Below are 26,747 nucleotides of genomic sequence, written 5' to 3' on the forward strand. Positions count from 1 at the left end.
CAGTTAATAACAGTGAACAATAAGGATATTAAGAAAAACTGAGTAAACAGGAGAGACAGAGAAAGAGGAGAAAGCCAGCACTGTTCTCGCGTTTGGTTTTTGGAGATTTATTTACATAAAACTCAACAAGTAACTTATACAGTTCCGGTTCTGAACAACAAACAGAGTTTTTTAGAGATGACTGAAGGACATTCTGGCGACGGAAAAAGTCGCTCCCTAACTTTTCTTTTTTTTAACTCACCGACTCCTTCTTCCGACTTTAACACCATGCTGTTCTGTCAGCAAGTCCGCGTCCGCAGAGAAAAAAAGTTTATGGAGGCTTCCGAGAGCGAAAAAACTTTAGACTGCTAAAAACTACAAATACACTAACGAGTCTTGAGATTGTTCTTGTTCGAAGTGAGAACGGAACAGCCGTCAGACCAAAGGGAGTGGTTTCAAGGTAGGTACGAGACGGGCTTTAACCAGCCTTCCCTCCTGGGTCAGGAGTCACCGTGAAGTCTGTCAGAGGCACAACACATAGCTTCCGGTTGTGCCCTTCACAATAAAAGTTGGTATATATATATATATATATATATATATATATATATATATATATATATATATATATATATATATATATATATATATATATATATATATATATTGTAAATTTGACAGATTAAAAATACCTTTTGGGGAAAGAAATACCTTTAGGCCGGTATTAAGCATACCTTTCATTAAGCCCCCTTTTCTGCATGACAAATATTGCTTTTTTATTGGTCTGACACAATATTTTAATCTTAAATGCTGTGTCTTAATTAGCTGAAGGTGGGGGGGGGGGTCATAATTAGCAGAAATAAAGGCTTTAGAGGTTGTTTGCTTGACGGTGTGCTGTAATTGGAGAATAAGAATTGAAAGATAGCCTACGTACAACGATAAACCACCCATGAGCGGGGTCTTTGGTACCTGCTCTTGACATTCACTCTTCCTCATCAGTGCCCAATTATATTATCTTATATTATACCCCCAAAACCACAGAATAATAACAATAAAATGGTCATGACCCCTTTAATGATATATAATGTGTTTCCCTTAGTGAATTGAGTTACTGAAATAAAGGAACTTTTCAATAATATTCTATTTTATTCAGTATGACTGTATACACCATTTCATTTATGTTCACTGTTGTTTTTATTGTTGTTGTGAATCAAACAACAAATAAGGCAAAATAACAACTTCAGTGTCCCCCCAAACACACACACACACACACACACACACACACACACACACACTATTTCGTGGAGATCCCTGATATAAAAAACATTAAAAAAAATATTGAAATTACGGTGAACACAAAGGAAACAACAATAAATAAATATAGCAAAAGTATTTAAACGCGCACTCGTGCACTATGTCTTGGTTTCACAATAAAAATAAAAACAGTATGATGATGTGTATAAAGCCGGTGGTCAGCTGCTAGGCTACTGACACTATTGATCGTGGTAAAATCGAGATTTCCCTCTTTTCCTCTCTCATATCCCCTAGCCTACGCTTTCATAGTTGTTTCAAACACTGACCATTGTTTCAAAGTGCGAGTTCTGAAATGTGTCCTTTTAATTTGAAGAGTTGGCTTGCTACATTTCCGGTTTCAGTGTCGTTTCTGGTCAGGCAGAAACCGACAGCAGTCTGGTTACGCGCTTTATCTGATACCCCCTATCTGCCACGCGCGCGCGCGCCGCGCACACACGCGCGTGCAGATCTGTTGTCGGTCGGGAGAGGACCGAGTGGGGGCAGGGAGAGAATAACCGACAACTAGCGACTGCTACTGAATCTAACTCATGTTTGGGCTCTCCATTAAGCCACATCCGCAGAGAGCAGAAGTCTGAGCCTTCAGACTTTCACCTCGGAAACAAAAGTAAAGAAATAGCAACAAAAGATATCCAGACAGACAACACATAAAACCTGAAACCACTTACGAACACCTGTTGAATGTCATGGTCTTATTTATAAATAATAGACGCAACCTGAATTTGTTATTTCAACGTCATAATTATGTGTATACCTGATACCAACATCAATTATGCACCATGGTTGTTGTTTGTTTTGTTTTTTTTTTTTTTGTTTTTTTTAATCATAGCTAAATAGTTTTGTTTTGAAAAGATGCAAAAGCATTTTACATTTTAAAAGTTTCTACTCAACAAACAATGCACTTTTTCCCATATTGACTCAGTTATATGACAACTTTACGTGACTGACCAATGCAAAGCAGTAGATTGTTCTGACTTGGAAGGAAAATGATTTGTGGTTTTCAAAGTAAAAAAATAAAATAAAAATGCATTTGTGTTTTAGCGTCTGGTGCCCCAAAATCCAATCCAGCATCACTGATTGCCCCCAGAAGTAAACTAATTAGTAAATGCCTCTGTGTGCAATTTAATCTCGGCATAAATCCAGCTGTTCTGAGGAGGATTTGAAAAGAACATTATTGAACAATCATGAAGACCACAGAGCACAGCAGACACCTCAGGGAGAAAGTTGTGGAGAAATTTGAAGCAGAACATTACGTCGGGCTTTGAACCTCTCACAGGGCGCGGCGTTTCAGTCCGCCGTCTGAAAAGGAAAGAATAATAGGAAATCTACCAAGACGTGGCTGTTCAACCAACTGACAAGTCAAGCGGGGTGACAGAAAATTTTAGCATCCTCATAACAAACTGCCAGAACACCGATCCTTTTTTGAAGCTTTTCTAAACAACATGTCATGATTTCAAAATACAAGAGTACGTTTTTCTTCAGATCCTTTCCTTTGTCTAGGTTGAAAACATAAACAGAAATACACAAAAAAAAAAGACAGTGGCTTAAATATAATGCTCGCTATGAATAAACAATTAATCCCACACATTAATAAAAGAGGCACCTAAGTGTGGAGGAGCTGCAGCGATCCACAGCTCAGGTGGGGAATTCTAGCCATAAGAGATCTTGTTTGTGGCTTTTGCACAGCCCACGTAGGGGATACAGCAAACATGGGGTAGAAAGGTGGTCTGGTCAGATGAGACCAAATCCGAACTTGACATAAAAAAAAAATCCTCCTGACCACGGCGTGGCCATTGTGAAACATGGTGGTGGAAGCACGTTGCTGAGAAGGTTTTCTGCTTCAGCAGGAACACGGAAGGCAGTCCGAGTTGACAGGAAGACAAATGGAACTGACCCCAAATGTGGGATTAGAAAACGATTGTGGGCCAAGAGTTACTAAGGGATGTAAAGTCGATAACTGAAAATCAAACATAATCTAAAAATATCTCTTTTTTTCCCTTAAATTGGAAATTCAAATGTTTTAAAAAAAAAGTCATACACGCAGAAAAACATTACGCAAAAGGCTGTTTTGCGTTGTCATTGTAGTACCTTTTTGGTTTTGGTGTGTTTCCCACGATACCGGTGATAAATAAAAGGGAGCTTTTCTTCTATCGAGAAGGGAATTTCTTGCCTGCATGGGGGAACATTGTAAGGCCTTTTCCTTCCCTTTATAAAAGGGGAATAAATCAGTATGGTGTTTGAAAAACACCTGCACCTGCATGGTGCTCTCAGATTAAAAAAAAAAAAAAAAAGGCCTGTCCATGCCTGTTGATGAAAACAAGAGGAATGAGGAAGAATGCAGCCAGAGGTAGGCCTTGTAGAGGTGCAAAACCTCTCCTTCCTGCGTTCATTGCCCTCACTCTTTGGATGTTAGTTGTTTATCCAACGACAGCTGAGTAAAATATGGTGTGAGGTCCAATTTATTGAAGCCTGATTGACTTTTTCAAACCCCTTTCAAAGATAGACCTCGTTCTGGGGATAGCCCAAAATCCTCAGCGTCTGCCTCTATCTGCGCTCTAGAGTCCTTATCTACAAGCCGGGACCGATGAATGCACCACTTGTGTGCTGCAAACTCAACAACTGACAATGCAGCCTGTGTGAAAATGAAGTGTCTCACACAAAGTTTCAATTCATTGTTACTAGTTCATCCATGCCCCCCAGGGCCGCTGCACAGATGAGCCTAAACCCCAGAGCGAATGAAAGCAGGGAGCTGTTTGACCTTTACAGGAGAAGATCGGTAGTTAATTATGAACACACACACACACACACACACACGTCTTCTGCAGCTCGCTGAAGCCAGAATACATGCAACGTTAACTGAGTGTTTATGCAAAGACGCGATCATTGTCGTTCTGCGCTGGGCCGGTGAAGAGGGGCTTTTTTTTTTTTTTTTTTTTTGTCCCAGCAGGTAAAAAGATGCAGCTGGTTTAAAACACAATTCATGTTTTATCTGTAGATGTCAGATGCTTGGATATTTGAAACCCAAGTTATTTGCTAGTGTGCTCCATTTTTGTTAACGAAAAAACAACTCATGATTGTAGACAAATGCATGATAGAGAGAGCTGAAAAGACATTTGCATTCCTGTTGGAATAATATAGAAAGAAGATTTCAAGAGCTAATAATTAAAGACAGACGCGGCATCATTATCATAACAAATTAATGAAGAGTTTGCATTTGGTATTTAATGAAATCAGTGACTAAATGTTGCATCTCGTCTCAAATTGTGGCCTGTGATTGGGTACCTTTACCCAACTACTGTGCTTTTAATTGTTATAATATAAGAGCTCTCATTATGTTTTGATGCCACGCTAAAGGGTTAATAAAAATCCCTTTAGCTGCGTTTTCCAACTGACGCACGACTTCTAAAGTGAATAGAATAAAACTCGCGTATGTTAAATTAGGATCTTACTATAAGGATGAATCAGTACAAATATTATAAAGTGGGTTATATGTTAATAGGTTTCCCAATCATTGATTGTTTAAACATATCTAGTTGGCAAATTTAAGTTAAAATGTGTTATTACCTTGCAAAGACAAAAAAAAAAAAAAACACTCCTTATTCCTTTTTTATAGATAAATCTTAACAGTTTTGTATAATAATAAAACTGTCTTTTTATTATTGGCTTATTCAAGCCATGGCTTAAATATGCAAAATATCCAGTTTGTTTAGACATACAAGCTACTAGCACTGTTCGATTTAAAATAAAAGTTAAAACTGTATTCAAATTGCTGTGAGTGAGATATTTCAAGTATATCATTCTGTTTATTTTGATGGTTATTGCAGATAAAAAGGCAAGAAAATGACCAGATCAAATATAAGAAACCACCTTTCATCTGAATTTGCCAACGCCTGACTCCAGTTACAGGAAAACAAATTATAATACCATCAATAATTGTATTTGTTTCAATTATTACATTGAAAAGTTTATGCAGATTCATTACATATATTACAACCCCTGCAGGACCCTCGCGGTTAGGGTGGTTCACCGTGGCACTTAGTTTTTAAACACTGACCAGCAGCTATGGTGTCTCTGCTCTCATCCACACATGCTGCACACACATTCTTCACTCACACCCACCGTACATCATTAATTTCACTGACTTTAACACATCGTAATTGTTAGAAATTTTATTTTAACCCACAGTCGTGTTAAATAACTTTATATTTAAAAATTATTAGGCATTTTTGGCCCCTATAATTGGGTCATACCAGAGAGCTTTGCTTATCCCTGTTGCTTGTGTACCTTTTCCCACCACGCGTTTTCCGTTCAATCAACTTTCCAATAATGTATTTGAATAAAGCTGTTTGAGCAGCCAGATTTTTTAGCTATGAACCTTTGTGGTTTGCCCTCTTTGTAGAGGGTGTTCCGCTTTCAGGCAGTTTTCCCCATTCTTGTGTGGGTCATAAAATGATCAGAACATAACACTTTTGTAAAAAAAAAAAAAAAAAAAAAAAAAAAGACACTTTTTAAAACTGATCTCATACAAAAAGTTTTCTGAGAAAATCTAAATGTAGGTTTTTAGTAGTATTATATATATATATTTACATACCTGCCCACCTATACTATAACTTTACTATACTATAACTTTTTTAAGTGAATTAGCTTTTGATGCGTTATTCTTAACAATATTCCCTAAAATTTGAAAAGAAAGAGATGCCAACAGTGCCACCTGCTGATCATTTGCGTTAAATGCAAGGGAAATTCAAAGAAAATAAAGATAAAATAAAATAAATAGTTATAAAAATAGCTATAAAATCATTTTTACTTAACTGCGTTACCTTAAGCATATTGCTTATTCTAGTTTGACTGGATTAATGAATATGTGGAGCTAGAAGAATACTCAGCATGCATTTATTGATTTATTTTAAATAATCATTGTTTTGGACTTTTTATATTTTTAGAAGATAGATAGATAGATAGATAGATAGATAGATAGATAGATAGATAGATAGATAGATAGATAGATAGATAGATAGATAGATAGATAGATAGATAGATAGATAGATAGACGAAATACAGAGAAAAAGTGCATCAATTTAAATCTAAAAAAGAGACACTCATATTGCATATTCCATTTTCTCTGTGTTTGTATTACTATGACTTACAAACAAAATGTATATACCAAGAAAATCTGTTTGCTGAGAAGCAAGTAAACAACAATCGTGAAAATAACACAGTCTGCGGGGCAGACATTAGCTTTGCCTGGAGCTTTGCAGCTCTCCACATGACTCACCACACGAGCTGATTTTGAAACCAACGCTCGGCGTTCATTGGTGCCGTAATAAGACCTCTGGATCAATGCATCCTATAATTTTGTTGGTGGGTGGGAGGGCAGACCCTGAAAATAAGAGGATACGTTTCTAGCACTGGTATCACGTTTCTAATCATTGCACAAGGGAAGAAAAGCACTTTTTGTGGATGGCCAATCACATCACAGTCACGCCAAATATATATAGATCGGCACACCTTTCAGCAGATATTACCCAAGCTGCAAATACATAAATACTTCTGATGAAAGCTGCATGGAGAAAATTTAGGAGGAGGATGTGAAATACAGATAGTTCTCGCTAAAGGACAAGTCAATGAGAGCAGTATTGCATTTGGTGTAAATGTCACATCCTTAAAACTTCCACCATGTTCACCATACAGGGTTCATCAGGACGGGAATATTAGCAGAAAACCAATCCTCCTCACAGAAATATCTTTTGCTGGTTGTAGAGCTGCTTGGGTTGACTTCATCCGTTTATAGATTCCCACACATTCCTGCTCCAGGCGGCCCACTTCCAGATTCTGCCTCTCGCTATCTAAAACGCATCAGACTGTGCGCTAACAGAAGAAGACGGATCTTCGCTCCGAGGAAGCAAAACACATGCGATCTGTCCGTCCACATTAGATATTTCTTCTACTGTATGCAAGAGCAAACACTAATTAATTAATTATCCTTACGATGTAATTCAATAATACAACATGTGGACATTTCTTCTGTATAAATGATGGTTCGGACATGGTAAAGGGATCAAATAAAATTTTACTTAAAAAAATGTATTTCAGAGCCTAAGAGTGATTATATATTCTTTTAAATGTTGGTGACCCCTGATCTAGAGTAAACTGCTTTTAGAGAGAGGGTCCCACTTTCTGATGATCAGACAACCATGCACCTAAATTAGTAACTGATTTCTTTACTATTAGTTAAATGGGTGATGACAGTGTGAAATTTCATTAATTACTTGATTAATAGCAATGTGATTTTATCTTTGTAAACATCGTTCTTTGTGTTCTCTGTGTGGTATAGTACTATGTGATTGTTTTTGATTGTTTATGTGATAGACAAAGTCTTTTTATTAATTTTAAGCTTTCTTTGTGTAATGGGATTTCCCCTCTGGGATAAATAAAGTTCTATTCTATTCTGTTTGTGTTTTTGAAAACCTGAGTCTGGATTTCAATAATTTTACAACCTGGACAATATGTTTTTTTTATATATATGAGAAAAAGAAACAGCGCTATTTTGTACAAAAACAAATTTAATTTCGCTTTCTATGTTAGTTTGGGGTCCAGCAATACGTCACAAAAAACACTTGTGAAAACAATCTAATTCATAAATAAATATTGTAGTTGACTTAATAAAATGCAACAACCTCCATATCCTGCTGAGAAACACACAAAAAAACTGATTTTTTCATCTTTAAAAAGATAAAAAAAAGCCTAAACAAAACTTTTCCAGGGAACGACCACACGCTTGAAACAGCCGGCAACAGCTGACACCAACAGGGCATCACACGCTCCCTTGCAACAAGCTGAGCAGGCAGAAATCTTTAAACGCTGGCTGCTGCTGACAGCCTCGTGTGAGCCTCCATACAGATCGGTGTCCTCAGCTGGCCCCGGACTCCACGCTCTATAGGCTCCCTGCCAGAGAGTCTCAGCAAATGTTTCCCAGCGCACCTGTCCCACCGTGCAGATGGTAACCTCTGATATTAGTCAGCTAGATTCCTAATTTAACAGCTCTACAAGACGCGACGCCCCGACATGAGCAAACTGATTCACTTAATCACTCGTTTAGTTAGACTGACATTTGCAGCTGGGAGGAGCAGTAATGCAAAAAAGCGGGCTTGTACATGAGAAAAAGACAGTTTAAAAACAGCGCTGAGGGAAAGCTCTGATTATCTTTGTCTAAGGTTTTATTGCCGACAGCTATAAAGCCAACACATTATGACTTCATGTTGTTCAATTCAATTCAATTTGGTTTTATTTATATAGCGCCAATTCATGAAACATGTCATCTCAAGGCACTTTTCAAAGTAAAATTCAATCAGATTATACAGATTGGGTCAGATTATACAGATTGGTCAAAGAATTTCCTATATAAGGGAACCCAGTTGATTGCATCAAAGTCTTGACAAGCAGCATTCACTCCTCCTGAAGAAGCGTAGAGCCACAGGGAGAGTTGTCTGTTTTTTTATTTTCCGCCAGATTCATTATATAACACACCCAAATGTCCACTTTTCCAGCCTGGAAGACTTCCCAAAAAACATTGGGGATGAATTAACTTTAGGTCAGCAGGCTTTAAAGATAGGTAATGACTTAAAGGGTCCTATAGTTGCATATTAGATCATAAAAAGAAAACACAAAAAAACACATATATTATTCAGATAAAACAACATACGTCAGGCATTTGTCCTGATAGTGTTTACTGAGTCCTCTTTGAGCCTGAAAAGAACTTTGCCCCGGGCAAGATCGGCAGACGTAAATATTGTCGTGCCATCTGCTGGAAGTACCGCGTAAAAATCAGAAAGCAAGATGGCGACAACTGATGCAGCCTCTGTAAGAGCCAATAGATCGTCCTGCAATGCCGCGCGGTAAAGGGACAGCTCGACGTTGTCAAAAACCAACCGGATCTACAGGGTTAGGGTTACTTAACCGCTTTATTTTCGCTCCTCCGCTGAGCACGGCCGACTCGCCCTGCTACATTGCTTCTCCCTGTTTACTCTTTGCGTAAACGCGCAATATCATACTTCTGGTCATGTGGTCTTGTTATGGTAAATATATGCACAAAAGTGCTTTTTTTTTTACTAACAAATAGAGCAAAAACAAAGTGTAAAACAGAAATAGAATATCATAAGCCAATTTAATAGGAAAACCTTTGTATGCAAACAGAGGAAGCTACTTGCGTAGAAATTCGTAAAGTCGTAGTGTGTGACCAAACGGAGACTAAGTGTTGTATGATGGAAATGCTTACATGCATGCACAGCAATCTCCACACTTATCAGCAAACAAATATGTTGAAAGGTGTTCAAATGAATGAATCTTCTATTGCAGCTACATACTCTCCATCTGAATCTGGTAGCACCCTCTTCACTGTCATCAGCCTCACTTTTTTCTTTTTTACTTTTTTTAATTATTGACTTCTTTCTCACAGCTATTATCTTAGTTGAAAAGATCAAAATATTACTTGAATGGTACGTTCTCTTGTCTTTCATATTTTGAAAAGAAATTAATATTAAAAAAAGAATAGGCCTCAATGTCACGCCCTATAAGGTAAAGGAGAAAGTCAACAAAAAGTCAAAAAACAAAGGAAAAATAGAAAAACAATTTGGGTATTGCAGGGGCGGCTCCTCCTGCAGGCAGAGGCGGGTCTTATTAATTGGAGCCACTTGGGCTCACTATATAAGTTGGGCTCCATTAACACTCTCTCTACTCCTCCAGGTACTCACTTTGTTGGTTGGTTCCGTTTGTTAACATTCAGACACATTCTCACATACATGTTCACCCACTCATACACTGCACACACTAAACATTCTTACAGACTCACATCTCATCCCTGTTTTATTTATTTAAAGTTACTTATAGGTTACAATAAACTATTGATTGGCCTAAACCGTTTTGTCTCCCCTCCTTTTTGTCATGGGCATAGAGCCGGCCTGTGACAGTATATTAACTGGACAAAAATAGGAAAAGATTAGTCAGATTTAAAGTCAAAGAGGGACAATATACTGATGTAAAAATAATAATAATAATAATAAAATCAACAAATACGATAAATTTCCTTCGGAAATCCCCTGCAACTCTTTCGATTTCATGCGCTTTAAGAAATTTTCAAGCAGAACAATCCAGATCACTTCCCTGTCAAATATCCGAAGCTAAGAAAGCTTCTCCTCCCACACACACACACACGCACACACGCGCGCGCGCACACACACACGCACGCACAAACACAAAAACACCGGTTGCTGACTCAGGTGTTTTGAAATCACCGAGACGGCATCGCTTCCCGCCCAGCACACACTCCGTCAGCTGTTTCGCCACAACCCAACAACAGAGCTGCTGCAGTCACGACAGCAAACGGTTTAAACGCTCCCCGTGGAAAACCTGCAGGGAACTGGAGTCCAGTTGCAACACTTAACAACGCAGCAAACACAGCCGCCTCAGTTCTGGGTATCACTGCAGGAGGAGTGGCCCCAGGTCCAGCTGAACAATCTTTATTCAAAGAGTTTAAAACTTAATAACAAATCTTTACCTTGAGGTTTCAGTGTTAACAGCTACGGTGCGTATTGGCAGTATGTGTCAACATGACTGTGGAGATTAGTAGTAAAAACGTTACATCACACTCCCTAAGAGGCCGCACACGGGCTTAGACGGAGACAGCCGGGTTAGATCAACAGAGTCTCCTTCTATTTTTGTCCGACTGATGTTTCCATCGCCATGGAGGCTGTGTGTGTGTGTTTGTGTACATCCCATCCGGCACAGGGACAACGCCTGGACTTTCAGGCTGTAAACATTGCGCCACACTGATTCCTGTTCTCGTGTTTTTCTTTTACCTGGAGGCGTCTTCACCGCTGGGCACAGGAAGGTCTGAAGGCTGGACACGCACAGCTCGCTCACCGTTCCCATCGCCTCCGACAGGGATCCCCGCGTGTCCGCGTTTGAAGTCTCCGTGGTGGCCGCGAGCTGCTCTTTCGACACGCGCCGCTCAGTGCGGAGGGGGAAAAAAAGGGAAGTTTCAGGGAACCTTTAAACTCCCCGCTGTCAGTAACTCCTGGTCGTAGAGAGAATCCCACCTGTTACCCTGAGTCGCTTTGCTTCACTTAATCCCCGAGTCGGATGACTTCCCCGGTCTCCTTGGCAAGGAATAAAAAAAATCTCTCACAGTCACCGAGTTTCTCTTCCCCTTTGATCTGAATGTGCAACTTGCTCGGATGCAAAAAAAAAAAAAAATCACTTCTGCTTTCTCCCTCTTTCCCCTTTTTTTTACTTTTTTTTCACATGCTTTCGTCTCAGCTTTCCTCTCTCTCTGCGCTCTGCTCCCTCTCGCTGCGCAGGACTACATTCTAGCGGCCAGTGTCAAACAAACTGCCCAGACCGAGGACGCAAACGGAAAAACACGCGCGACCTTGGTTATGAAGTGTCAGCAGCTAGGCCAAGCAGATTTTTGGATTGCAGCCTCTGGGCCGGGCGGCTCTTTAGCCTTTTCTTGCCCTCCAAAAGGCCGTGCGCGCCAACAAAAGACGGTCAAAGCTCGGAGCGATGAACTTTCACGGCGCGATTACGCAGCCCCCTTGCAGCGAAACAGGCGGCGTTCCTATAATCAGTGGAACGTTTCGTGTGTTTACCTTCACACTTGAGCTGGTATTACTCTCTCCTGCCGCTCTGAATTAGCCGACCTGTCAGTCACACAAACCATCTCTGACTCTCTGTCAGCGTTGGTCATTAATCGATTCATCAACTCGCTCATCCTTCTTTGTCAATCTTGCTTAGGTGGCCGTAACTGAATGCTGCTTTTCATTCTTTCTTTCTTTTTTTTTTTTTTTTTTTTTTTTTTTGTAGGGTGTGCGTGAGTATGACAACTGCTGTTACCCTGTTTGGTTGCCAGAGGCCTGAATGCTTCTACCTGACCCTTGCATGAACTGCCATGTCTGCATGGCTACTTTAAATGCTTACAGTTGCACATCATCACCCGAAGAGGAACGGCACACGGTGGAGTCAGCACTAAGGCATGTTCTAGATTTTTATTTTTATTTTTTTTATTTTTTTTTTGCGGAATATTTTCTGCTTTAACTTTTAAAGATGCTGTCAGCAGTCATACTGCAGACGCTGAATGGATGGTGCGACTATTCTGGGATGCACATATTAATACTTAAAAAACACAGCTAGAGCCAAGAAGAAAAGCCACAGCACTTTGCAAAAGTATTTAGAATCCATCCATCGTGCTTTTCACATTTTCTGACACTCTGACTAAAAAACTAAATCTGGAGAGTGTGGTGTGTGTTTTAACCCGGCCCCTGATACTCTGATACCCCAAAAAGCAAATCCAGAGTAAACAACTGCCTTGAGTGGACGCCTAATGGGTAAATAGAGAGATAGTCAGTATGGATACAGGCTTCAGAGGTTTGTGAGACTAAGGCTACGTTCACACTGCAGGTCTCGATGCTCAATTCCGATTTTTTTGTGAAATCGGATTTTTTTGCGTGTCAGTTCACATTTCCAAATATATGCGACTTGTATATGATCTCCTGTGTGAACTGAATGCGTTCAACCTAAGTGTCCCGCGTGGGCAGTCGAGGACGCGATGACGTCACACGTAGCAAGCGTCCTCAGTGTTTGCGGAAGTAAACATGGATTATATTGCTGGCGCGCATTTTGAGGTCATTAATTTCTTTTCTAACCGGAGCTTTCTCTCCATTGACTGCTCTTCTCATTGTAGTCCGCTATGGGTGTCGTCTTTCTTCCCGCTCTGCATAGCAGGACGCAGAATAGTGGCGTTTGTGGAGTATCGGTGACGTACAGGTCGGATAAATGCGACCTGGCCGTACAGACACAGGTCGCATTTGAAAAGATCAGATACGTATCGGATTCAGGACCACATATCCAAGTGGCCTGGGTCGCATTTGAAAAAAATAAAATTATCTGTGTTGTTCAGACTGTCATAAAAGGATCAGATCCAGGTCGCATACGGGCAAAAAAAATCAGAATTGGGTCACTTCAGGCTGCAGTGTGAACGTAGCCTAAGACAACTGACCACACCAGACAGGTCCGGAGTAAAGTTGTGAAGACATTTAAACTGAGAAGAAGCAGAGAGGCCGATGGTAACTCTGGAGGAGCTGCAGAGATCCACAGCTCAGCTGGTAAAATATGTAGACAGGGGAACTATTGGTGTTGAACTCCATATAAGAGTGTTTGTTTTTTGTTTGCCGAAGAATCCCGCACAGCTAGAACGGCATGGTTTAGCTCAAAGTGTATCAATGTGTTAGAAAGTCCCAGTCAAACCCCACCTGAAAAGGAAAACCACATATCATCTGGATTCAAATTCACCACCATGCTATACCTTGTGTTGGTCAATCGCATAGAAAATCCCAAATGTATGTCAACTGAAGGCTCTGGCTGAAATGTGTCAAAATGTGAAAAGGTGGCATGAATAGTTTTATAGTAATGATAGCCATTTTGAATTAAAACATAATATTACAGTTCATGTGTGCCAAAATCTGCGGTTCTTAAATCATAACTTGTCAACTAATGACTTTTTTGGTTCGAAGGACACTCCTTGAGCTCAGATCATGCAACACCTGAGCCACTGTTGACCCGCGACTTAATCACGCCTACATTTAACAGCTAAAAGTCAATTTCAAACACTCCTGTCAAACCGTGGCTGTTTCTCCGCGTTATGTTTTGTTTACAGTCGAAAAGCAGATAGGCCTAAAGCGCCGATTGAGACGACCTGACTTTTCCAGATGTGATTTGATTCGGCCACACCTCAGAGATTCATGAGCAGCTGCTCCGCGCGACGCAAGCATCATCATTAGGCTGGGAGAGCGGCGAGACGAGCGTGACTTCCTGCATGCATACAAAGCATGAAGGAGGCCGCAGAGAGGCAAACAGCAGCTTCCTTGGCCAGCACACGCCACCGAGTGGACAAAACGGGCAACAGCAACACTTTTAGTTTCAATCCAACAAGCAACACTAAGATTCCCCTGCAGTTTAGCAAACAGCGTTCCCTCAGCTCCAGCGATAATATGGGATGGATGTGAAGGACGGCTCCCTGCTCCCTTCTGTAGTCTGTCTCCCAGAGACGCTTCACACAGGAGGACGAATAAAAAAAATCCACAGGGAGCTTCACTGATCTGTGTTTGATGCACTCCCACACACCGGCCGAAGTGCAAACACCACCTCAGGTGTCTAACAAGCGGGCCGAGAGGGGGCTGAATCCGCCCTGCTGCTGGTGCATCTCACCGAATATGCACGACGACACCAGTGATAAGCACTCTACATGCACACCGAACAGCTGCCGAACGCGATCAAAGAAAGCTCTGCTCCATAGTTTTAGCTTCAGCTGGGTGTGATTCTTACTGCGGTATTTATTTTTAGGAATCCAAAGAAGGACCCGTTTTAATCTATCTGGTTCAGTGAATCAGTTCAGTTCATAAAAGTAGTCAGGTTTATTTTTAGTGTTGTCTGACCTAATGGGGGGAGAGATATGAGAGATCTGTCTAAACTTTGAAGCTCGTTTAAAAAAATAATAATAATAAAGACGCATCTCAAAGAAATGACAGATCTGAGATGATTTTAGAAATGCCTCAAACACCAGAGGAGCTCCAGTGTCTTGCAAAAGTATTCCCACCCCTTGAGCTCGCTCTTATGGGACAGACCAACACAGAGTTCGTCCTAACTCTGACATAAAGAAGAAAACTATGCTTGGTTTCTTTATCACAAGAAGGTGCCCTGAGCAGAAGAGACTACGTGCCAAATGTTCACAGCAAACAAACACCCTCAACGCGCCACTCCCACAGTAAAAGGGGTGGGATATTTTTCATGAGCAAGGAAAGCAAAGGTGGCCAGAGCTGGTAGGCAGTAGTGCATAAAGGAATGGATACATGTATAAATCTGACAAAAACACACAGCGTGTGTTTGTATTCAGACCCCCGATTTGATTGTGTAGAAGCTAGTTGAACGGAACCACCTTTTGCTCCAATTGTAACTGCAAGTCTTTGGGGATATGGCTCCATAAGATTTGCACATTTAGAGACTGGATGTTTGCCAATTCTGTTAGGCGAAATAGCTCAGGCTAGGCCAGACAGGACGCAGAGTGTCCGTGAACAGCAATATTTGACTCTTGTGAGTCTGAGTGTTGACTGATTCCAAAATCTGACTCTAAACTCTGACTCTACTCTGATTTCTTTTGTATTTTTTATTCTTATTCTTATTTTTTCTCATTTTCTTTTTGATGCACTGTATATATGAAGATACGCTGTATATAACTGATGCACCATTCCTACTTTTGGCACCTTCTTCTGACTATTGAGCCGATGGGACAAGTGAATTTCTCCAACGTGAGCTCAATAAAGCCATTCTTATCTTATCTTATCTTATCTTATCTTATATTAAAACATGCATACGCTTTGATCTAAGCTTTTTCCAGTGTAGCTCCGGCTGTATATTTAGGGTTGCTTCCCTGCTGGACGCTGAACCTCTGCCACAGTCTTGAGCGCTTTGCAGCATCCAACAGGTTGTCTTCCTGGATTGTTTCCACTCTCAGCTTCATCAACCAACTCTCAACAGCTTCCCTGTCCCTGCTTAAAAAAAACCACATCCATTCCCACAGCATGATGCTGCCGCCGCCGTGTTTCGCTGTGAGCGTGGGTGCTCGCAGGGTTTAGGGTGTCGGTCTTTAGCACCTTCTTTCACAGACACAAATTCTAGAAAAAAAGGTGTGTCATTTCCCACTCACCACGGCAACGCGCACGACTTTGAGTTGATCTATCGCAAAAACCAAAAATAGAATATACAGATGTTTGTGGCTGTTAAGTGACAAGATATGAATAGATTCAGCAACGCACTCGCGAGAGCTGACAGCAACTACGGGATAAGACGAGGAAGGGGCGCCGTAACGTGTCGGAGATCCCCCGCATCTCACCCAAATCAAACAGAGAGACGCAGCGAGACGACACCCATAACCGCATTTACCACACCTACCTGCGAATGTAGCGCACCACGCCTTTGAACACATGCGCCGTTTCCTTTTGTATGTGCGCGTTTCATTATGCAGAGAGAAAACCGGCCTGAGCTGACAGGTGCAGGTAAAGACGGCAAGATGCAGAGAGAAGATAAAGGCACTTTGACACCCGGCAGCTGGGGAAGCCTTTTGAAGTGGGTCTCTCGAGCAGAGCCGCACCCCGATGAATTCAGAGGGAGAAAAAGCACAGCGCCACATCTGGAGAGCAGAGTTTGAGAACAGGACAAAGCATCAAAGCAAGTGTATCATTCCGGACACAATGCACATGGGGACTTGACGGCAGTATACTTTCTTGTGCGGAGACAGAAGCGATGGCATGACTTGCGTTTCGTGGGCCTTCGCGGTCACAAGCTGTCAGCTTGACAGGCACAAGTGGGAGTGTTTACGATGTCCTGTCGCCTTCACCTCCCACCCTGGCCGGTCGTCACAAAAAAACCGTTCCCTAACTCATTAGAGGCTCCGCCAAGAGAAAAGGCCTGAAAATAGTTGCGTTTAGGTTGCAAATGCAACCTGAATGCAATGTTTTCTAGAAGCAGGGGGAAAGCAGGATGCGTGTACTGTTTGGACTCGGGGATAAGTAGCCACAGATCCCCTAAAATCAGCAAAACACCAGAACCACATTTTTGTCCTAGATTAACTACGGGGTTCTCATGCAACTTCTAGTTCTCCTGTCAACACCGCATCTATAAGGAAATCCTGCAATGAGGCCACTGCCAGGGGTTCTATTTTGAGACGCACCAAGCCGAAACTCTAAAATAGCTAAATTATTGAGGGGATGCTCAATCACAGCCTTCGCTCAGCCGTCCCGCTCCCCCCGCCTCACCGCGGCCTGACATCATCAGACCAGGTCACCTCACAGAAATGAAGTCAGGACCTGATTTTCCGGCCAAACCTCAAGTGACAGCCTCGCCGGAGGCCATGTCATCCTGCTTTGCCGGTGAATGATATCACCACGAGTTCAAGAGGAGCAGTGACAGCAACTTTTAGGCTGTATTTCCACCATGCTGCCAGAGCTGCAGTGTGATGCTCAATAATTCAGCGTGCTGATCTTTTTTTTATGTCTCACTGGCTGTGCATTCCACAGAGCCCACCTGTTTTAGAGGAAGCTTGTGACAGCCCACCCCCCCCCCCCAACCCAACCCCCAAAAGTGTTTACCTTACATAAACTAACACGCACATTAAAATCCACTGCGGATTAACTGGACTTCGGGGTTTCCACAGCTCTAGATGCGCATTTTCCAAGCACGCACAGCTTTCTTGGACTGTGGCATCTCTGACTGGCACCGCACACCACGCACGCAGCACGTCCCGAAACACGCATCTGATTAAGAACCCAAGAAGAGTGAAAGACGAACCGTGATTCTCCCCCTCCATCCCTGGTGGTCCTGATGCTGCCGCGGGCGTCACTGGTCGGGGATGCCTCTCTCCGTCGCGCCCGGAGCGGATGCGGATACCTGCCTCAGTACTGGCTCCTTTACTTCCTCCTTCCAGCCCTGCTCGTCACGCTGCTGTCCTCCCCTCACCCCCCTCTTCCGCCGCTCAGAGATCCGAGTTTTTTTTTACTTCGAAGCGTGTCGCTGTTGGATTTGCTTGGCTTGCACCCTGTTTTACAGACTGAGATGTGCGCGTTTTTGGCCGGTGTGGGATGCTCGCTGGTCCGCCTCCTCACTCGGGAGGAACCCGGTCCACGGAGCTGGGCCCCTCCCGCCCCCAGCTGTGATGTCACGCTCTAACTCGCCTCTAACTTTGCTCTGCACATGAGTGCATGTTAGATCATCTATGCATAAGTTGGAAATTATAACACTTAGATTGCAAGGAAATGTATTTCTTTATTTTCTGTGTTTTATTTATTGTCCTAACTTAGGGTGAAGGTATGAAATCACATAAGATTTGACCAGCTTGACTCTTACAATAATTGTGCAACTGACATAAAAGTGTAATTTTTGAATATGATGACCAATATATATATATATATATATATATATATATATATATATATATATATATATATATATATATATATATATATATAGATATATAGTCCCAGGCTTGGATGTTCTTTTCTAAATTTCCATGATGACAGGGTTGGTAACTAAAATTGGCAGTGAATGAATTATACATTTTTGAATCTCATGAATTACCAATTTGTTCTTCACAACAATAAAAAAAATAACACCTAGAGGAATAGGTTAATCTTTCAATGCTCATCTGTAAAACAGCATTTTTTTGTGTTCAAGGGAGACTGGTGGAATGCCAACCGCTGACATGTCCCACTTAAACCGAAACCTGGGCAAGAAGGCCTTCCACAAGTCATCTGCTTATCTGTGAAGCTGATAAAATAAGCTATTTATACATTTCAAGCAATGCTATTTATACTGAATACTCGTGTCTCTTATGCATGTTTGTATGATTGTGGCCAGAGATAAAGAGTTTCTCTCTGAAAAAGGTGATTATTTTTGGCTCAGTATGATAATCTGCCACAGACACACCTTTTGTAAACTCCTCCATCACAACGGGGGTGACTTGTGCATGCTGTTTCAGAAGAAAGAAGAGTCCTACCAATTAGAGTAGTGGATATGAATACAAAGTGGTAATAGTAAAACGCCATGACAGGAATGTGAAGAAAAATTACTGTAAATGAATTAGTTTTCATTTTGTTACTGTACAAAAAATATGGCAATAATCTGAAAATTGAATTACAGTACAGACTTAGACACTGAAAACCTTACAGTAACTTATTGAGAAATTTACAGCGATTTCTAAGTGTGGATTCTACTAATGAATAGATCCCAACTGAAGTGTCAACATGTCGACTATAAAAGAACAAATGTTTCTTATATTCATCGTCTAGCTTTCCAGACAGGATTGATTGATTTGGCAATGACTGTTTTTTGATGCATAAATATAATTAAGTCTAGCCTTCTCAGTTGCTGATTAATTACCATATAGTCAGACGTTATCATTCCCTACGCAACCTTCCTTTTTAGTCAACATTTGCCTAAATTTAGATACCAATTGACCTTTCCCTTTAAAAGCCTGTGTATAAAAGGAATAAAAACTGATGTCCGAGCACCATTTTATTTTTATTTTTTTCAGAATGGACTTCTTTAGTTAAGTGGGCTCTTGGTTGTATGTGGGGTTTAGACACATATTATGCTAAACACATCACCTAAATTAGCTTAGATGCTTCTGCGCAAAGTTTGCTGAGTGTATACAGTTTCTGTGTATATATCCTTTTTACTTCTTATTTTACTGTATTCTTATTTTTTGTCTGCACCATCAACACCAAGTCAAATTCCTTGTAAGTGCAAACCTACTTAGCGATTAAACCTGATTCTGATTACAATAGAGAAAAATAAATCTGCTACTTGTACAAATATGCAATATGTGGAGGACTTACAAGAGAGGAAGAAAAACACAGCTCACAAAAGTCACAACTTTATTGCACCTTTTTTACTTAACTGTATTGTGGTAAGAGCTTCTTTCATTATGAAAGTTCTCATTCCTGGTCAGAAAAAAAAAACAAACAAAAAAAAAAAAAAAACGGTGCAAAACAGAATCGTTGCAAACACTGATGCGAAATGTTCCTCTGAGCCTCTTTGAGAGTCATATAGCCTACGTTATGAGTTCACAGTTGATGACAAAGTCCTACAGAAGTTAAGACTGCTCCACCCCCCCTCCCCTGCTCTGTATGCATACTACAGAGGCAGCAGAGAACTTGCATGAAAACAGGTAACTCTTATACACAAACACATTTGCAGGTAAATTCTCAAGTCAACATCCATCAACTTATCATTAGAACAATAAAAGATCTGTCTTTTGTTCTTTAAATTAGATATTTATAACATTAAATCCTATAGTTGTAGCCAATTCAAGGCAACATCTCTAGAATGAAAAGAAATGCTTTGGGCAACTCTTCAAAGCATTTAAGGGTGATGCAGGTAGCACAAGACGGACTGTACAGTCTTCTACGTTGGCGAAGCGGTTTTCTACGCGTTTCTGTCCCCGATGGTTTCCCGCGCTCGGAAAACAATTGTTCGTATACAAACCCCCCCGAAAAAAAAAAAAAAAACGTTTCTACAAGATGTACAGGATGCAATCGTGGTGGTCCAGGTAGAATAGCTGCGCTGAAATGAAACAGGAGGAGGATAAGGTTGATCTGGACGTAGGGTGAATGCATGGCGTACAGGAGGTCCGCGTTCCTGAGTCTCAGCCCGGTTTTTTTTACATGACCAGCGTGACGGTCAGAAGATTGCATAGTAATAAAAAGTTACATGGGAAAAGAAACGATCACGTCCCCCTCTGATGCCCTGTCTGACATGACAGACTGAAATGATCCTTGTTGTGGTTTTTGTAGAGAACAGGAAGGTCCCATTTCCAGATTGGAGGCCTCTGAACGAACAATTGAGATGCTCAGTTGTAGAAGAAAAAAAATAAAAAATAAAATAACCTGTACATATCTGGTTCCCTCGGAAATCCGACCCACTCGCCTACAAGAAGGCGAATTGCATACTAAGGTGTCAATGTAATCTTACTAGGCTTTTTTTGTGGTACAGGATAACTAAATGACATGAAACTCATTCAAAGCAACAGGCAAATTAAACTTACATTTGTTCAGTCAAGCATGCAATATATATATATATATATATATATATATATATATATATATATATATATATATATATATATATATATATATATATATAAAAAATCTAGAAATTTAAACCACAATTTTACCAGCCATACGCAGGCAAAATTTGGTCCAAAAGAAAACAGATAGCACCAACTTAAAAAATAAAATAAAATAAAAAATCCGCAAAGGAATTAAAAGACTTAAATCACTGTATGATTTGGTATAGAAGGATACATCTAGGGGATGGGTTAAAACAAACGTCTCTTCGTTAAGGTCTTAACTCGAGAGCCCTTATGCCAGCAGAGACCGCGTGAAGTCGGACACAAGACAGCCAACGTGTTACAGCGAAATCCTCACGATTACAGTGTTTATTTCCTTTTAGAGCAGTTCTAAACACCGTAACTAAGGCTCAAAGGATGTGGACACTCAGCAATTCATGTGACATTGATACATCATACATCTTTTTTTGTTTAATGAACCAATAAAAAGGCAACATTTTATACGTTAGGACTGGTCAGAGTGTCAGTGGGCTGCTTGTGGCACATGCTGTTCCCGTGAATTTGGGAAACAATCGTGAACACAGCAGACGGAGATGAAAACCGGAGAACGGACGTTTGGTTTACAGTGTAGCTGTCCAACGTTTCCGGCAGCAGGACCTCAGCGCCGCGCTCCGAAAACTCGCTTGGCTCCGGGTGTTACCGACCACTTGTTCCGCCTGTCCTGGATCTTCTGGAAGATGCTGCCGCCGCCCCTCCACTTCTCTCTTTTGTAGTTCTTGACTTTCTTCACCTGAACGTTTAAAAAGAAAGGGAGGTCAGAGAGACAATAAACAATGCATGCTGATCTAGAAGTAGCTGGCAGTGGGACGCTGGAGCTCAGAGACACAGTGCGACTCACGCCGCTGGTAAAACTTACGTCCTGTAAAACTCAACTGAAAAACAAACAAATCTGTAACGGGAAAAAAAAAAAAAAAAAAAAAAAAAAAAAAAAACTATGAAGCTATGCAATAGCCTAGTAACCCAGGTGTGCATAATCTTAAACCAATAATTGGATGAACCACATTTTGATTTGTTTTCCAGCATTACTTCTTTAGCAGGAGTCTATTAGTATGCTACGTCCTTGTCTTTTCTGCAAGCTAGAGAGTCTATGTCTTTTCTCTAGCTAGCAGGAAAAAAAATCTATCTATCTATCTATCTATCTATCTATCGAGTCATTATTTGTTATTCTGCTACGTTTTTCATTTTGTTAACATTGTAAAGTTTGGAGGAATTTCCTTTTAAACTGACTTGGGTTGAGCATTTTTGGCAAGGCCGAATATGACCAGACAGTTTAACTGAAGTTTCATGAGATTGCTGGAAATATTGCCAAAAAATGGCTTCTTTCTACCAGCGTGGTCTTTAAGCCCATGTCAGTACAGGCCTTGTTTCACAGAGGAAAAAGAAACACTAACTTCAGCCAGTATCTTCACATTGTTGTTGTTTTTTTCTTATCTAGGCTATTGCCCAACGTATGTTATTGTAAATGATAGATGGACTGAATGTAGGTAGCCAATCTCTAGTCACACCAACCACTCAAAGCACTTTACATCAGAGCTCACAAACAGTCACACACTAATAGATTGCTGTATAAATCTATAATTCATCATTCAGACAAGTTGAGGCTAACTGCCTTGCCCAGGGGCACATCGACATGTGGCCGGAGGAAGGTTGCTGTTAATACTCGCTCAGATGATCGTGGAACATTTTGGCGTCTGGAAATTGTACCCGAGCATCAAACAGACTCGTTGAGGTCCACGTTTTATTTTTCTACTATTTTTCTGTCACGCAAAGAGGGATGTGAAATCAAAAAGACTGAATAATGGAATAAAACCTGTGGTCCAACAAAATATCGGTTTAATCACAGTTTAATGTTTCATTTATTGTATTTCGCCTCCCTTAGACTTATTGTTGCTGTTAAACTGCACAGGGCATGTGTTGCATTAAAGATGGAAAAGGCTTGGAAATGATTTATCATGATTTCTCTTATTAAGAATCAAAAACACAGAGGGAGGGATGTAGACGTCAGAGTCGCCTCCATTAAATCTAGGGCTGAACAATTAATGGAATTTTCAATATAATCGCGATTAAAAAAATAAATAAAAAAAATCGCAGAGGTCTGCAATTTTTGGCTATGTAACAATTAGTGAATCAGACGCGTCCTTTAGGTTTCACTAATATGTTTAAAGTGGATTTACCTCCACATGGAAAGAAGAGAGTTGCAGCAGTGAGATAATCTAACTTTTTTTTTACTTGTTTTAGAGTTTATATAATCATACATAGCATTAAGTACAGGTCAATCAGTTTAATACATAGACTTGCTTGTTGGTTGCACTTTATGTTCAACAAGGATTGATGTCCAAATCAATTAAAAGCTGTTCTCTTGAACAATTTTTTCTGATTAATAGAAACAATAAAAGTTCTTGTTTTAAATAGTCCTTGTTTACAAACATCTTTATCTAGAGGCCATTTTTGTTTCTTGTGGTTAATGCAGAAAAAAGTCAAAATTGCAATTTTGGTTTAAATGTATCGTAGGCAGAATGCAATCATTTCTGCTCTGAGTTGGGATGCTGTGGGTCTTTTAGCAACTAATCCGCATGGCGAGGAAACAAACTGATTTGTTGTTTTGTATATGTTTAAAAAGACATGATAAATTAAACTGGGGAAAAAAAAGAAAGAAAAAAAAAACACATTAAATCGCAAAATTAAGATAAAAAAAAAAAAAAAAAAATTGCAATTAGATTATTTTTTCAAAATCGTTCAGCCCTAATTAAATCATTCCACACCTTTCCTTGGTCAAAGTCCTCATCCCACTCATCAATCACCGTGTCACACATGGCGCTGCGGACATCTTCAATTGCATCCTTACTGACAGCAGACACCTCGCCATCCCAGCTGAGGACTGGAGAAAAAAAAAAAAAAAAAAAGAAAAAAAAGAAAGCATATAGCTCTGTTAAGGCGGCCCGGATTGTATCTCCCGACACGGCGACCTCACGTTCACGCAGCGCCGTCTCACCGTTGGCTCCGTAGGCTTTATCCGTGGAGTTCTTGAGGAGCTCTTCCACGACGGCGCTGCTCTTTTTCCCGTCCCAGGATGCAGGAGCAACGCGGCTCGGGGTCTTCGCCGAAGCGCTTCCGTCAGCCGCCGGCGCCCTGCTGCGTTTGTAGCCGTCCCTCACCTGGCTGTCCCACAGCACCACTGAGGTTTAAGATCATCAGAGAGAAAAAGGAATTCAGGTGAGGTGCTGCCTGGTAAAACATAACGAGCAATTAGCTTTTGGCACCATAGTGAGTTACCAAACCACAGTGTTCATTAGGCTTTAACATTTTGGCCAGAATCGAGCATCATGATATATCCTATCAAAATAAAAGGTCAAATCTATATAAATACAAAATAAATTTGTAGTTTGTATTCATAGCTGCCATGGTCAGCCAATACAATAAAAAAAATTGTCAACATTAGTATTTTTAGATACAAAATTTTCATTTAAGTGTTTGTTTTATTCTCCTAAACTATTTTCTTGACATTTTAAATAAAGGGTGAGATATAAGCATATTCTTTTTTCTTTGGAGCTGCCCTCATGTCTGAAATGGAACCGGTTTAGATTTTACTTTCACTTTAGTCTCATCTTAGTCGACATTATGAATATTTATGCTTTTGTTTCACGAGTTTAATTTGTTCTGTGATGAATTAATTCGTTCAAATCAACTTTCCCAGTTGAAATATATTCAAAACAGCATTTATCTGCTCTGGACCTCACCGAAAACACCGCAATTTTTCATGTGGTTTTCAATAAGAATGAGGTCTCTGAAAATGTTGCTATTGCAGAGATAACCATCTCCGCTGTGTCACCCAGTCCTTTATAAAAAAAAAAAAAAAATAAATTAATAATAATAATAATAATAATAATAATAATAATAACTAGAAACGTTCAACTTCTGAAGAAGTTGAAGAAGGCGCCCGCCTGGTGGTGCGCGTAACCGTCAAAGGCAAACCTTCCGAGTTCCATGGTCGTAGGCTTTTATCACTTGGGGATTTTAAATCAAATCGTCTGAGTGTGAAAAGGATTTGTCTTTGTCAAAACCAGCCGACAGGAGAAGGTCTGCATCCAAGCAGCATGGAAAATTGGTGTTATTAAAACATGATTAAATACTTCAGTGTAGCAAGAAAAAAATAAATATGTGAATAAAAATGTTAAAGGCATTACAAACTACTAAAGGAAGTACAAACTCTGTGAAGCCGAAGTTGGTGAGACCTTCCTAGAGCTACTTCCTGTTAGCAACATGCTAAGCGTTAGCCGCTAACATGGTTGTGTCCAGTATCACCGGGTGATTGTACTCTGTTAGTTTGGTCCAAATCCTGTACTGGCAAGTTCCTCAAAAAGGGGTGCCAATACTTAATGTCACCAAAGCTCACCAAAGGCCATGTGTCAGATTGGCCTCCTTTAGCAACTAAGCCTCACCAAATCTGGGCCCAGAACTCAACATTTGACAAAAATGGTGTGTGCCATTTCCCACAGGTGAGTGGTGCTGTATTGGCCGGGGGGTAGTTCTTGCTGTTGCAATTTTTCCATCATTCATTCATTTATATCGGTTGTTCAAATTATTTATTTGTTACTTGTAAAAAAAATAAAAAAATATTGGGTTACCCCCCAGCGGGTTGCGAACCTGCGACCTTTGGTGCACCAGCCCAACACCTAAACCACTGTACCGAAAAAAAAGTGCCATGCTGAGCTCTGCATTTTTGTGAGGTCAACTGTGTCTAGGAAGTGGTTTTGAGAAGTGTTTTTTTGTTAATTTTGTCACCACGGTAACTTTAAAAGGCGTCAAGTACAAATAGCACACTTCGCGGCGTCGAGACGCACGTTTTGATATATAGTTTGTGGGGGTACAGCCTACGGTTCGGGCTGTATTAACGGTGACGGAAGATTAAAAAACAATAATAATAAAGAAACCCTTATTAGGTGCATAACATAAGGCCTCCGCCTATGCATTTTCAATGCATAGGCGGGCGCCTAATAATAAAAGATCCCTGTGAGTCTGTGGCTCCTTTGTTGAAGCGTTCGCCATGGTGTGCGCCCACTAGTGGTGGGATGTATGAATCTAGCTTTAAACAACGCATTGGCTGGACAAGATGTTTCAAGGGGCAAAACTTTGTTAAAGGCTATGTTGTTACTGTTTATTCTGCAACTGAACACAGCATACACGTATTATCGGCATACTTTCAGGAATTAGTTTATTGCCACGATTGTGGGCATAAACAAGGATTTTCACTTGCTTCTTAAACAGCAACCTAAATTATGTAAAGCAGTGGTGGCCAACACGTCTATCGTGATCGACTGGTGGATCTTTGAAACTTTCCCCGTAGATCCAGTAAATGATGGAATGACGCTGTCATGTTAACTGTAGCAAAATGACAATATACGGCACTAGCTATATGGCTGATAGGTGACAGCAGATAGATGGTGATGTCAGCTGGCATGGCGGAGGCTCTGAGAAAGAAGTCAAAAACGTATAATTTCCATGGGGAATGGGAAGAGGAATTAATTTTCAACGTGGTGAAAGACAAATGTGTTTGCATTCTGTGCTACCAAACGCTTGTGCTGTCTAAAAGAGGAAATCTGGAGTGGCACCACGACACCAACCACGTAAAACTCAAAAGACAGTTTCCCCGCCAAGAGCGTAATCCGCGCTAGGAAAGTTGCTGAGCTGAAAGCGAGGTTGAAGGCCCAGCATTCGCTTTTCACAAAAC

General features: G+C 40.7%; 2 protein-coding genes across 5 annotated transcripts in view; both read right to left on the minus strand.

Moving 5' to 3' along the window:
- Positions 1-17,845, minus strand: part of cyth1a (cytohesin 1a) — a 52,217-nt gene extending 34,372 nt beyond the window's left edge. The window contains exon 1 of one of the 3 annotated variants that reach the window (XM_036147960.1): positions 17,683-17,845. In XM_036147960.1, coding sequence (XP_036003853.1) covers positions 17,683-17,701 — 19 coding nt within the window. In that variant the 5' untranslated portion in view covers positions 17,702-17,845. Of the gene's footprint in view, positions 1-241; positions 482-11,141; positions 11,320-17,682 lie in introns of those variants that run through there. The other 2 variants (XM_012876864.3, XM_012876866.3) reach the window with 2 other exon arrangements.
- A 1,907-nt stretch (positions 17,846-19,752) lies between these two features.
- The window catches only part of usp36 (ubiquitin specific peptidase 36), a 28,064-nt gene continuing 21,069 nt past the window's right edge, over positions 19,753-26,747 (minus strand). The window contains exons 18-20 of one of the 2 annotated variants that reach the window (XM_036147961.1): positions 24,012-24,194; positions 23,782-23,897; positions 19,753-21,749 (exon numbers count right to left, since the gene is read on the minus strand). In XM_036147961.1, the coding sequence (XP_036003854.1) occupies positions 21,618-21,749; positions 23,782-23,897; positions 24,012-24,194 (431 nt within the window). In that variant the 3' untranslated portion in view covers positions 19,753-21,617. Of the gene's footprint in view, positions 21,750-23,781; positions 23,898-24,011; positions 24,245-26,747 lie in introns of those variants that run through there. The other variant, XM_036147962.1, reaches the window with a different exon arrangement.

The sequence above is a fragment of the Fundulus heteroclitus genome, chromosome 16 (assembly GCF_011125445.2).
Source record: "Fundulus heteroclitus isolate FHET01 chromosome 16, MU-UCD_Fhet_4.1, whole genome shotgun sequence".
NCBI lineage: Eukaryota > Metazoa > Chordata > Actinopteri > Cyprinodontiformes > Fundulidae > Fundulus > Fundulus heteroclitus.